Source organism: Narcine bancroftii, chromosome 10, assembly GCF_036971445.1.
Source record: "Narcine bancroftii isolate sNarBan1 chromosome 10, sNarBan1.hap1, whole genome shotgun sequence".
Taxonomy (NCBI): Eukaryota; Metazoa; Chordata; class Chondrichthyes; order Torpediniformes; family Narcinidae; genus Narcine; species Narcine bancroftii.
The window spans coordinates 71,603,575-71,617,236 of NC_091478.1; the positions used below are offsets into that span (position 1 = coordinate 71,603,575).

A 13,662-nucleotide genomic window follows, 5' to 3' on the forward strand; every position below is an offset into this window, starting at 1 on the left:
ACAGCTTTTTACTGATGCCAACCCACAAATATTTAGATATATTGTATTCCATGTCACTCTTTGTCATGGCAGGCTTTGAACTTAGAACTTCTAGTTTGATTTTTACTACCCCAACCACAAAGCCTACTGTCAGGAAATTAACTACAGAGTCATTTAAATACATATCGAACTGTCCATACTACTAGACAATTCAATTATTTCCAGCTTTCAGAATTAAAATTCTCCCCATTTTGTACTCAATGTTCTCTTCCTTTGCCAAATCCTTATGAAATAAACACTGTTCAAATGTATTCATTTGAGGCCAATAAGTCATAATTTTGTCGTGAGGCTTAATTTTTGTTGGCAATGTCTGTGTTCACTTGATGGCTGCTTCTCAAAGTGTTGACAAGTACAGGGGAAAGTAGAAAATGTGCTCTTGTAAATGTCATAAAGTGTTGTTATTGGTAGAATTATTGTTTGCATTTATTAAAAGCATTTTTTTAACTCAAATATGTTGTGTACGTTAACAAACATAAAGTTGGCCCCATTACCATACGATAGAACCTCGTTACACAAGGTGATGTTTAACTGTGATCAGTTGAGGTTTTATAAATATCCCAAGAATACAGTTCTCCCCTTCTGCACACAAGAGGCATTCCATGCAATTATTCTCATGTGTCTCATTGCCTTTAATGCCCGAACTAGTGGAAGGTAAAACCAGGCTAATAGAACCACATTCAAGGTCCATTGTTTGTCCAATTGGTGGGAATATCAAATAATGTGAAGTAGGATGATTTGTTTCAAAAGGAGGAGACAATTACCACAAGATTGGTTCCCATTCTTAATGTGCTCTCTATAAAAGAAATAAAATCTACAATAGTGTTTAAATTGATTTATTCCCTTTAGAAACTACATCAAACATATTCCACTCTCTGAAGTATTTTGATGAATTAACTCATGTCAAGAAACAATTTTCTGAAATGAGTTTATTAACCTCCAGTCTTTGGCAGGTCAGTGAAAAGGGATTGGACAAAGCTTTGCAATGCTCTCGTTAAAACCATGGGGCACTTACCAGTCTCGGCAGCAGGACACTTGCGAATGGTGAAGATCTGCCCAAGGTCATCATCGTCCTCTGGCAAACCCTTCTGCAGCCTCTGTAATTTGCGTAGGCTCTCGCTGCGCTGGTGTTTCATAGAGCGTACGTGTTGGATCAGGTTGAGTTTGGCCTTGGTAGAGTAGTTACACAGTGAACAATGGTAGTAACAGGCTTCGGCCTCCACTGTGCTGTCGTGCTGTTGTAAGTGCTACAAAAAGATGGGAGAAAAAAATTAGTGCTGAGAGCTTTTTTTTGAGTATTTATAAATTTTCAAACTCAAACCATTTCCAGTAATCAGCCACAAATTACAGTTATCCATTATATACAAGATTCTCAGTTGAGTCTGAGTAATTTCCCTTCCCACAAACCCCCCCCCCCCCACCCCCACACTCAACAGACCACAATTACATACAACATTCAAGACACCTACAACAAAGTTTGGGAACACATCAGGGATTTGTCACGGACTGACAGGCAGAGCCCAGGCTGTCACATTTTTCTTGATTGGGCCCGCCCCTCCCTCAGTAGAAGGATAGACAGGGAAGGCAGGGCAGCGAGGCATGCAAATTCACACTATAACTAGAGCTGAGAACTTCTCATATGTGTCACCATTCATGATGCATGGAAATAGATTGTCCTTTTACTTGAGAGATACCTCTTCACTTTCCCCTCATGGGAAAGGCACTGAGGTACAATGCCGACAGTTCCAAACCATTTCAGCTCAGGAGGCACTGTCCCTACCCATTTTCTAGACCATACAGAAGGAACAGAAGGATGCCATTCGGCCCAATGAGTCTTCCCTACCATTCCATTGTGAGCTAATCCATTCTCTCATTCAGCCCCACTCCCCTTCCTTCTTCCCATAAACTTTGATACCTTGACTATTCACAATGTGAATATGGCCACATTTTGCTTCCTAAATAACAAGATGCGAGTTATTAATACTTTGAGAGTCATAAAGCATTTTCCCACTTGCTCCTCTGGTGAAGCCATATCGCAACTGCAACCTCCATACTGAAGCATTTATTCCAGTTGCTCAATTAGAACAAGAGAGCTCATTTAATGCAGCAAAAAGTCCTAAGGTACTTCACAGTAGCCTTATCAGACATGGTCAGTCAGCACTGACATGAGGAGGTTTTAGGTGAGATGGTCAATATCTTGGCTAACAGGGCAGCATTCAATTGGCATCGGGAAAGATGTTCTGAAACTAATGCTTTGGCAATCATATCCACAGCTATCAAAGGTGAAGCAATTAAGGTCCAGGATGATCAAGAAGCTTAGAGATTGCAAAGGCTTGCGAAACGGGAAGATATTTCAGAGAAGGCCATGGACAGACTTGAAGACACGGGTGAATTTTGAAAATTTAAATGTTGCTTAACATTACTGTATATCAGCAAAAACAATGGCACTGAATGAGCAGGAGATAGAGTGGGTCTGGGCACAGTACAGAGGGTGTGAGCACATGAATGGTTCAAGTGGTCCTTCCCCAAAAATGTAGAAATAAGTTACACTCACAGTTATTCTCAACAGGACCCATGAGGGCCACTACACATTTAAGCTGGGGAGGGGGAGGGGGGGTTGGGGCAGGGGAGGGGGGGTTGGGGCAGGGACTGAAATAATGATATCTTCTATGTGTTTTATGTATTCGTTCGGGGAGAAGTATGGAAGAAACCAACTAAACTTGACTGCTTCACAGGGAGGAGGGTCCATAAACTTTGAGCAGTGTCCTGAGGGGACCATAGTAAAAAAGAAATCAAGGTCTGAACATAGTCAATTGACATTCCCCCCCCTCCCCCCCCCCCCCCCCCCCCACCCGCAGAGGGATGTGGCTTGTGACCCTAAAATGCAAGGACTGAAAGTGAAACTTACTAATGATAGCTCACCTTTGTCAGGGGTGTATATGAGAGCATGCTGGAAAGAAAGAGCAGAAATATGTATCTGTTATGATCTAACTGAATGCCTGGGCATGAGCACAGGGCTGGATAGTCTGCTTCTCTTTCTCTGTTTCTACAAATTCCTCACAGCCAAGTTGTTTAATTTACTTGGATGTTGTTCAACCCATCCATCCAATGGCTGAAAAGGAAAGCCTTTCCATCCCTTAATCTTATTAACTTCCAACATCAATTGTCTTTACATTTGTATGCTTGTTCAAAGCTTTCATCAGGGCTTGACAATTTGAGCTTTCCTTTAGTTGAATTTGACTATTTTTGAAGGGCGATACAGTTGGTGTAACAGTTCGAATCCTACAGTGTCCGTGAGGAGTTTGTACATTCTTCCCATGTCTGTTTCCCCCGGGGACTCCGGTTTCCTCCTACCGTTCAACACGTACTCAGGGGGTATAGGTTCATTGGTGCGCAGATCGGGCAGCACAGACTCGAGGGCCAAGATGGTCTGCATGTCTAATTTTTTTTTTTAATTGGCATTGTATTCAATTCCTCTTGCTTTATTCCCAAAATCCAGACTAGCTTCTATTCCATCGCATCAACACACTGAATTTATGTTCTTCTCCTCTACCTCATTTTTCACAGTTGAGGACCCTTCAAAAATATCTCTCTGAAGTTTAATAATCTCTCGCTCGCAGTCTGGAGCTTCTCTTTCATCAAACCAGGGAACTCCATTTACTGATGGAACCCTTGGTACCAAGCTCAAATTTATTGTCAGAGAATATACATGATACTTAAGTACAGTACTGAGATTCTTTTCCTGCGGGCCAGGCAGAATTTATAATTACCAGTAACTGGAAACTGTACTCAAAGAAACAAACTGACTGGGCGAATACAGAAATATAAATATATAGTAATTAAAAATGAACAAAGTATGAGTCCTTAATTGAGTCTCTGAATGAGTCCGTTGTTCATGCATCTGATGGTGGATGGGTAGCAACTATTCCTGAATCTGGAGTTCGAGTCCTGTGGTGCCAATACCTCTTCCCTGATAGAAGCAGCGAGAACAGAGCACGTCCTGGGTGATGTGGATCCTTGATGATTGCTGGTGCTCTTCGACGGCAGCATTCCATGTAGATGTTCTCGTTGGCGGGGAGAGTTTTGCCTATGATGTACTGAGCTACGTCTACAACCTTTTGCAGGGTTTTCCACTCAGAGGTATTGGTGCCCCAATACCAGGCTGCGATACTGCTGGCCAGCAGACTACTCATCTGTGGAAGTTTGCGAAGGTGTCCAAACCGCTGCAAACTCCCGAGGAAGTAGAGGCGCTGACGTGCTTCCTTCACTATGGGATTAGTATGTTAGGTTAGAACTGATCCTCTGAGATAGTGACCCCCCCACCGAGGAATTTAAAGTTGCTGACTCTCTCTACCTCGGATCCCCCAAAGATTACTGGATGATACACCTTTGTTTTTTTCTTTCCTGGTCTACAATCACTCTTTGGTCTTGGTGACATTGAGTGAGAGTACCCTGTTCAGCCAAGTTTCCCAAAGCCCCTAATTTTCAGCAACATCAAATCAAATCCAGCATCATTTTAAACGTCCAATGATATTTTAGCCCTTTCCCACTTCCCTTTATTTCAGAAATTCTCCTTTTAAAGGGTTAAATCTCCCACTATTCAAACACTGACGTTGCTGGATTCTTTTCTTTCTTCCCTGTGAAATATCAGATTGTTGCCCAGTGTTAGGTTGAAAGGCACCAACAAATTGCCACCTCGAGCTTTCTTTCATTTAACTATATCCCAAGCGAATCTGTCACCCCTGAGGCTCCCCTGATGTTGTGACTTCCTTTGACCTTTATGTTTCTTCTTTTGACAGATCCACCTCTATTCATAAGTCTCTCATTTCGGAACTGTTTAGAGCTTTGAATATCCTCCAGTGCTCCTCTCCCTGCTGTTAGATTCAAACACATTTTTTGTATAACCTGCCACGTTCACTTTTTCTTTCCCCATTTATGCTGGTCGTTAAAACCAACTCGAGAAGTGGACATTGTTGGTAATGGCCACTCAAAGATATAACTGAGTTGTCTGAAATTATGTCACCCATAGCAAGACCTTAAGACATACGAGTAGAAATAAACTACTCAATCCATTGAGTCTGCCGCGCCATTTAATCATGAGCTGAATCACTTTCCCACTCAGCCCCACTGCCCAGCCTTCTCCTCATAACCTTTGATGCCCTGGCTAATCAAGAATCTATCAATCTCTTTGTTACCTGGGCTCCACAACCGCCCATGGCAATAAATTCCACACTCACCACCCTCTGGCTAAAGAAATTCCTCCATATCTCTGTTCTAAGCAGACACCCTTCAATCCTGAAGTTGTGCCCTCTTGTGCGCGACTCTCCCACCATGAGAAACAACCAATAATAACATGGAACTGGCAAGTGCAGGTGTACTACTACTCCCAAAACTGTTTTGCAATTGAATTAAATTTCGGAAACAAATTACCGGTATACATAATCGGGGAGGAGGGGGGGGTGGGCGTTTGGGCATCATGGGTAGATAAGCTAAGATCAGCAAGCTTCCTTTCCCAAGAAAGATACCACTGAATTGATTAGCTTGTAGTCAATCTATCACCTTTGTTATTGTTCTTACACTGCTTTTAATTTCAGATTCAAGATTCATTCATTGCTATATAATTAAACTCTTTCTCTCTCTTTGGCTTGGCTTCGCGGACGAAGATTTATGGAGGGGTATGTCCACGTCTGCTGCAGGCTCGTTGGTGACTGACAAGTCCGATGCGGGACAGGCAGACACGGTTGTAGCGGTTGCAGGGGAAAATTGGTGGGTTGGGGTTGGGTATTGGGTTTTTCCTCCTTTGTCTTTTGTCAGTGAGGTGGGCTCTGCGGTCTTCTTCAAAGGAGGTTGCTGCCCACCGAACTGTGAGGCGCCAAGATGCACGGTTTGAGGCGAGATCAGCCCACTGGCGGTGGTCAATAGAGCCATGTGATATAACATGAAATTTCCTTTGCTCTACTGTAAGGAAGACAAAGACTTGCCTTCAGCAGAAGTTGCTGGAGCCCCTTACAGTCACAGAAAGAGAAGTAAAAGAAAGTCACTGAGTGACCACGGATTTGCCTCCAGCGCTCCTGCAGCCTCCAGAGCCTCACAACCTTCAGCAACCTGACCTCCAGATCCAAACCTCCGACACCATCTGGAACCTCTCACCATCCTCGGTGCCCTCTCGCATCACAATTCCAATACCTGGTACCTCCCCCCCCAGCGAGTCTCAAACAAGTCTGCGTAGGTTCCTCGCCTCGAATCACCAATAGTCCGCTGCTGCCGCCGTGGTCACCATGCCGTGGGTCACCTTCTCAGACGGGGTTGGTCTCCCCGTTTTCTGGTGCCCTGCGCTAGTCCTCCACTTCCCCGGAACCTGCAACTCCTTGAGACTGCTGCCGAACATAGGTACCACCATCCTGAGCCCAGACCCCACAGTCACAGGATCTTAAAAAATAAACCACTGTCGGACTGGATGGTTGGACCCTGTGAGTGAGCTCTGTGTCGCCTCTCACTGCTCTCTGTGGGTCTGCACGAGCGGCAGCCATGCAATTATTTTTTAAAATCTGTCTTTAGAATGGATTTCTCTGGTGAATTGTACTTGAATTAATATTCTTCGGAGTATTTATTCAGTAGCGTAATTACTACTGTATTATTAACTGGTATTCATCTTAGTTCAGCATGGTCTTTCTTCACCACATGACACATCTTTTTGATTTCCTATTTAAGCCTATTTGTGTACGTACATCTGTGCAGACCTTTTATCCTACTCTAGGTAATTTCATCACGTAACTCCCATAAACCCAACTATCCTTTCAGCGTCAAAATCCATCCTGCTTATGTAAGGCAAGTACAGTTGGAGAATACCCTTCTAGCTGGTCATATTTTTCCTATATGTGGATTGGAAGAGGGCAAATGCAATGCTGGCATTCAGTTCCAAAGGAGTAGAATACAAGAGGAGGATGTATCATTGAGACTTTATAAAACACTGGCGAGACCTCACTTGGGAGTATTGCGAGCAGTTTTGGGCTCCTCGTTCCAGAAAGGATGTGCTGATGTTGTAGGAGTCTTCACGCGAGGTTCTCGATTATGACTTTGTGAATGAAAGGGTTATCATATGAGGAGTATTTGACAGCTCTTGGCTTGTATTTGTTGGAATTTAGGAGAAAGAGGATGGATCTCATTGAGAGATTTCAAATGCCGAAAGACAGAGTAGATGTATAAAAGGTTGTTTCCCATGGTAGGAGAGTCCAGGACAAGATGACGCAACTGAAGGATTGAAGAGGCCGCTTAGAACAGAGACACGGAGGAATTTCTTCAGCCAGAGGGTGGTAAATCTGTAGAATTTGTGGCCACAGGCGGTTGTGGAGGCCAGGCCATTGGGTGTGATTAAGACAGAGATTGATACATTCTTGATTAAGCAGGGCATCAAAGGTTATGGCAAGGTCAGGCAGTTGGGCTGTGAGGGAAAATGGATCATCCCATGATCGAATGGTGGCACAGACTTGATGGGCTGAATGGCTTTTGCTGCTCTTACGTTTTATGGTTACCTGTGGCTTTGGTGCCTCCCTGTAGCTTGTTGGCTGAAATTAATTTTGAGGATTCTTGGATTTTGATTCCATAGTTTAGTTTACGGGAACAGGATCTATGGGGTAACACAAAACATAATGTTGCAAAAAAAAAGGTTAATTTGGATTATCAAGTGAAAATAAATGTTCTACTCTTTCAGTCCTGCATTATGCTCACAAAATAAAAGCTTAAGTCAGTCGGTACCAAGAATCAATATACTAAATTACTCAGGCCAAGAAATATTGGAACATTTAAGATGAGTCCCACTTCAGTGAAACTCCAGCTTTGATTTTCACCCTCTGCCAAATTTAATTTGGAAATTTTCTAAAAGTCGGGGAAGGCTCTCATTTCACGCAGACTCAATGAGAAAATTATAAAATAAACTACGGGTTTTTATTCACATTCTTCAGAACCTTGGCAATGCCTCTTGAAATAGATCTTTTTTCTTGGCCAGTGAGCAAAGGGACTGATCAATGTATCAGGATGTCAGTAAATAAGTTATTTTCAAAGCAACCTCTCTGCCACTCATTTCAACTCCTGCTCAGCCACATTTTGACTCAAACCAACAAGTGAATGAGCATCCCGCCTCATGGGCTGAAGCAAGTGAATGATCATTAGTGAGCTTGGATTGGAGGAAAAGGTGCAACTGTTTCTGTCCTGACAGACACCAGTCATCTGTGGAAACCATGTCCTTGGAGGGGGGTGGGGGGGGATCTAAATAATACAAAAGAGTATCGGCCTTCCCTGAGGAGGTAAAGAAACATGTTGCTGGTCGATCAACTGAACATTGGTAAACCATGCAGATGTGGCTCGTGGGACATGTACTGACATGCTAAGAGTGCTATGAAACAAGATTTCATGTTAGCTTTTTGATATTTTGGAAAAAAAATTACATCAATATTCACCAAACATGATCCCTATACACCCAACAGGACAAAATCTGACAATGCATTGTCCTTGCAAGAAACGATCGTCATTTGTTTGAATAGACAGTGCACTGAACTTTAGATCATTTTGTGTACTTTCAGAATTATTCACAGTTGACTAACAAGTCTACACATTTTGCCTTCAGGTTCTCAATGTACACGTTTTCGCGAATTAAATATTTCAAGGACAGCACCTAATTTTATTACAATTCTGTTCAAGGGGCTGGTTGAAGAATGTCTGCTTTGATCTCACACATCTATACTCGTATTCATTAACAATTACCCAGTGCAGCATCCCATAAACATAGTCATTACAGCTCGCTCAATCTACAGCCAGCATTAGGCACAGCATCCCTGTGATTCACACATCATGTTCACAACAGCGGTGGGGGGAAGAAAAAACAAACTCAATTTGTTTGATCTATTTGTGCATTGGGTGGTTTAGGATGGATATTTCTTCAAGTATTTCCTTTGAGCTGGGATTTATTGTAATTGATGTTAGCCTGCAGCCTCAGAAATTATGAAGAAAAGATTATTTAAATTGTTCAAGTTCAAATTTATTATCAGCACACGTACATGGCATCGCATACAACCCTGGGATCTTTTTTTCCTGCAGGCTAGACAACTTATCAGTAGTGCAAACTGTACTCAAGAAAAAAAAGATATGAAAACAAAAGAGAAAAGTATAAACAAAGAAAGAAATGTAAACAAGATGACTGTGCAACACAGAAGAAAATATTCAGTGATAAATGATGTGCAGAAAAAGAGTCCTTAAATGAGTCTCTGATTAAATCTGTTGTTTAGTAGTCCGATGGTTGAGGGGTATAACTCTTCCGGCGCCAGTTTTCCTGCTTGTGATACCTAGACCCCTTTCCTGTTGTCAGCAGTGAGAACAGAGCATGTCATGGGTGGTGTGAATCTTTACATCTATTCTGATTGGTGAACTCTGAAAATGGCAAGCCATTAGTCTATTTAATACATGGTTCTGTAGAACGAATTTTACACATTTATATATGCTCGATTTAAAATAAACCTGCCGAAATTAAATGCGCTTCTCTTTGCTGTTTAAGGACGCACATGGTCAGGTATCGCCATCAGACAATCGAGGAATGAAAAAACTGCACACCTATCCAGTCAATTATTAATATGGAAGTACTTTCATTTCCACCTAAATGCCTCAAAATATTTTTTTCTACTTTACCACTGTGTCTTCATTACGTGCCATTTTTCGATAACTATTTCACTTCTTTGGAAGTAAACACGTACAAAATATTAAAGATTAAAATATCATTAACAAATGAGGTCATGTTGCTTCCTTTCTTCAAACAGACATAATTATTATAACAGGTCCCTCTAAGTCCCCAATGCCATTGCAATACATTCCTTTCTTTATAATTTCCTTAACCGATGTTGCTTTTCTCTTCCAACATCAAATGCTCTTCCATGGCTGATTTTAAACCTGCACTAACAGTTCTCTTGGATGAGAACACAGACTAATCAATTCACTTTCTCATTTTGCAGACACTACCTAACCTGCTTTTCAAGCCAATAGATTTTTGTGCTTTCTTTTCTTGCGACGTATGCTACATAATCGCACTGGCAAGAAGATATCCTGTGCAGCATAGAACTGAAGTTCTGTTTTGCCTGATCATTTCGACTTTGCTAAAAGCACAAAATTGAGTGGGACGTTCTTTCCAAATGTTGCTCATAAAATAGACCATAACACCATTAGGCATATGAGCAGAAACAGGCAATTCAGCCCATCAAGTCTGCTCCGCCATTCAATTCTTTTCCTACTGAGCCCCACTGCCTGGCCTTCTCCCCATAATAAACCTTTGATGTCCCAGTTAATCAATCTCTGCCTTAAATACACCCAATGACTTGGCCTCCACAATCACCTGTGGCAACAAATTCCACCAACTCATCACCCCTCTGGCTGAAGAAATGCTTCTGTTCTAAGCAGTTGACCTTCAGTCTTGAAGTTGTGACTTTTATGACTATTTGTGACCATTGCAACTTTCTCAATTTAGTCACAGTGAAGTATTGAAACATAGAAAGTAGGAGCAGGAGGTCCTTCTGTGTTGGTGCCTGCTCCGCCATTCAATATGAACAAAAAAATGGCTGTTGGAGCAGTGCTGCTGGTGCAGACCCAGGAGAGCGGGGTGCTGAGATATAGTGCTGTTCCCCAAGGTACTCTGCTCGGTCCTGACGCTGCTGGCTCCATACAGGATTTAAATGGCCCATTAGAAGAACCCACAGTGTTATTTTTGAAATCCTGCAACTGTGGATCTGTGCCCAAGGTGGCAATGCCTGTGCTGGGCAGAGAGCCATGAGGGGTTGCAGACTCTGGGGGAGCAGTAAACCAGGGCACCAGGAGCAAGAACACTCTCACTCCCATCGGGAAGGAGAAGCACGGGAGATGATCCTACAGTATGGTGAACATGGCAGTGGGCCAGCGAGAGGCTCAGCAGCTGAAAGGCCCAATCAGGCAGCGTGGTTGGTGTAGTGGTTAGCGCAATGCTGTTGCAGCACTAGCGATCGGGACCAGGGTTCGAATCCCATGCTAGCTGTAAGGAGTTTGTACACTCTTCCTGTATCTGCGTGGGGTTCCACTGATTGCTCCAGTTTCCTCCCACTGTTTCAAACGTACCGAGGGTTGTAGGCCTATTGGGTGTAATTGGGCAGCAGGGGCTCATAGGCCAAAATGGCTTGCTACCCGTGCTGGATGTCTAAAAGATTTAAATTCAAAATAAATACAGGCTGTAGGCGACTTGCAGTCGAAGGACTTACACAAGCTGTGGACACCTGCTGACTTCTGGTCGAACGATCCACACAGACCGTGGGCTGAAGGTGACTGGCTCATGGATCCCAGTATCGGAACCAGCAATCAAGAGGCTGCTGAGGGCAAGAAGGGCCTTGGGCGCTGAAGGCTTCCTGATTGTATTGGAGGTTTGGACCTGGAGTTTGGGTTACAAATGGATTGAACAGCAGCCGATGTGGCTACAGGAACACTGGAGGCGAATCCACGGACAGTCAGTGGCTCTGAAGGGACTCGCTTTTGCTTCTCATTCTCCTATTGTTACAGGAGCCAGGGAATGCTCATCACGACTCTTAGTTTGCTTTATGGCAGACAAAAGTTAAAATACAGATAGTCCTCGACTTCCAACCTATGCGAGTTACGTCCACTCACATACACGACCAAAATTTAAAAAAAATCTTTTAAAACTACCGTACAACTTTATAATATGTATCAAAAATACTGATATACAGTGGTCCCCGCTCCCAGCAACACCCAAAGTCTCCACTCCCCATGGCAGCCCGAGGTCCCCATTCCCTGACATGACCAAACCCAAGTGACGACCAATCCTCCCGTCCCCATTACGGTCATAAGTCGGGGACTATCTGTATATCATGTCTATTACATTTTTATATTATTATGTGACAGTGATATTTTGATTATGATCATGGTTGATCATACGATGTCAGTGCCCTCTTCCTGCTTTCCCTCTTGCTTCTTGATCGCTTTGGCATATCCAACACCCTTTTGAATATATTCAACGAACTGGCCTCAACAACTCTCTGTGGAAGGATGTCCCTCAAGTTCACATCACTGAATGTAAGAGTTCCTCTCATCCCATTCCTACATGGCTTACCCATTATCCAGACATTAAAACAGGGAATATACATTAAATAGGGAAGACTTGGTGCTTTAATGGCATCCTCCAGGATTTACAGCCCAGCAAAGGTTACTTCCGCATACTGTTCAAGTAAAATTTTAATTTGGAGTTGGCAAATGTAATGTGTTTGTACGTGCACCCCCTGCACTAATTACTCTGTAATCATTAGGGATCAAAACGTATTAAATTAAACTCACTGCAAGTGCTTTCTGTCGTCTTCTGAGTACAGGCACCTCATTCCCTCCTCAGACATCTAGTGCAATAAGGCAGCCATTTTTTAAGGTATTCCACAGAAGACCAATCTTCAATTAACTTTAATTTTTGATCTGATTACTTTTATACTCATTAGTGCTTTAATATTTTCACATTATGGAAGCTACCTTCCATCAGAATTGCGTTTGGAATTATCTACAATTGTCAGTGAAAGATTTGCATTTACTAGATAAAAAAAGACTTGCATTTATAATTTGTTTTTATAGACTTCAAGAAGTCCTGAAGTATTTTATAGCTAATGAAGTAATTTGAAGGATATTGTAAATATAAGTAAAGCAGCCACGTGTTTAAGCATCACAAGGTCTTTTAATGTAATAATGGACAGAGAGTCTTGTGTTTTGGTGGCGGTGGTGGGGGGGGTGGCGTGTTAGTTGAGGGATAAATATTGAAAAGCAGATTTCCTTTTTGAAAACTGATCTTTTCTACACACCTCAGCCGGTCTCAGGTTATCATCCTGGTTGAAAGACACCATCTCCCCAAAATGACAACAGCGTTTAAAACAGTGGTTCTCAATCTTTTCTTTCCACTGATGAACCACTTTAAGTAAGCCCTGAGCGAGAGGCGCTCTGTGATTAGTAAGTGATTGCTTAAGGCGGTATGTGGGTAGAAAGAAAAAGTTTGAAAACCACTGTTTTAATTGTGTGCACAGTTTCATAACTCCAAAGGAAATGGACCAATGACAAGTAAAATATTTCAGTTTCAATTGGGTCTAAAGCAATGATTCTCAATCTTTTTTTCCCCACTCACATACCACTTTAAATAATCCCTTACTAATGACAGAGCACCGATGGCATCGGGATTACTTAGTGGTGTGTGAGTGGAAAGAAAAAGGTTGAGAACCATTGGTTTAAAACTTTAAAACTCAGATATTTGTATGTCAAAGTTGATGCTGAAGTTAAGACTGCTTGCCTGTATAGATGGCTGCAATTATGCAGATTGTTAAAAATAAACTTTTCACCAGAAAAGGGAAGAGGTTATTTTTTTCCCCCAAAGTCCTTTTGTGTGGCAGGTTAAAGCAAACCAACACAATTATATTCATCCTGTGCTAGATATTCATTAACTTCAGTTTAAAAGGGCAGCAGAAGCAACAAGAACACTGGTTGAAACTGTTCACAGTTGCTAGTATCTGCCTTCATAAGTTGATGTTAAGTATGATAAACAGTGCTAAACACATGATCATGAAAGGAGAAGCCTTTGGA

At 42.4% G+C, this 13,662-nt stretch overlaps 1 protein-coding gene across 2 annotated transcripts in view; it reads right to left on the reverse strand.

The window, feature by feature from the left end:
- Positions 1 to 13,662, reverse strand: part of zfhx3b (zinc finger homeobox 3b) — a 524,157-nt gene that overhangs the window by 211,791 nt on the left and 298,704 nt on the right. For both annotated transcript variants that reach the window (XM_069901315.1, XM_069901314.1), the window contains one exon: positions 1,052 to 1,283. In XM_069901315.1, coding sequence (XP_069757416.1) covers positions 1,052 to 1,283 — 232 coding nt within the window. The remainder of the gene's footprint in view (positions 1 to 1,051; positions 1,284 to 13,662) is intronic.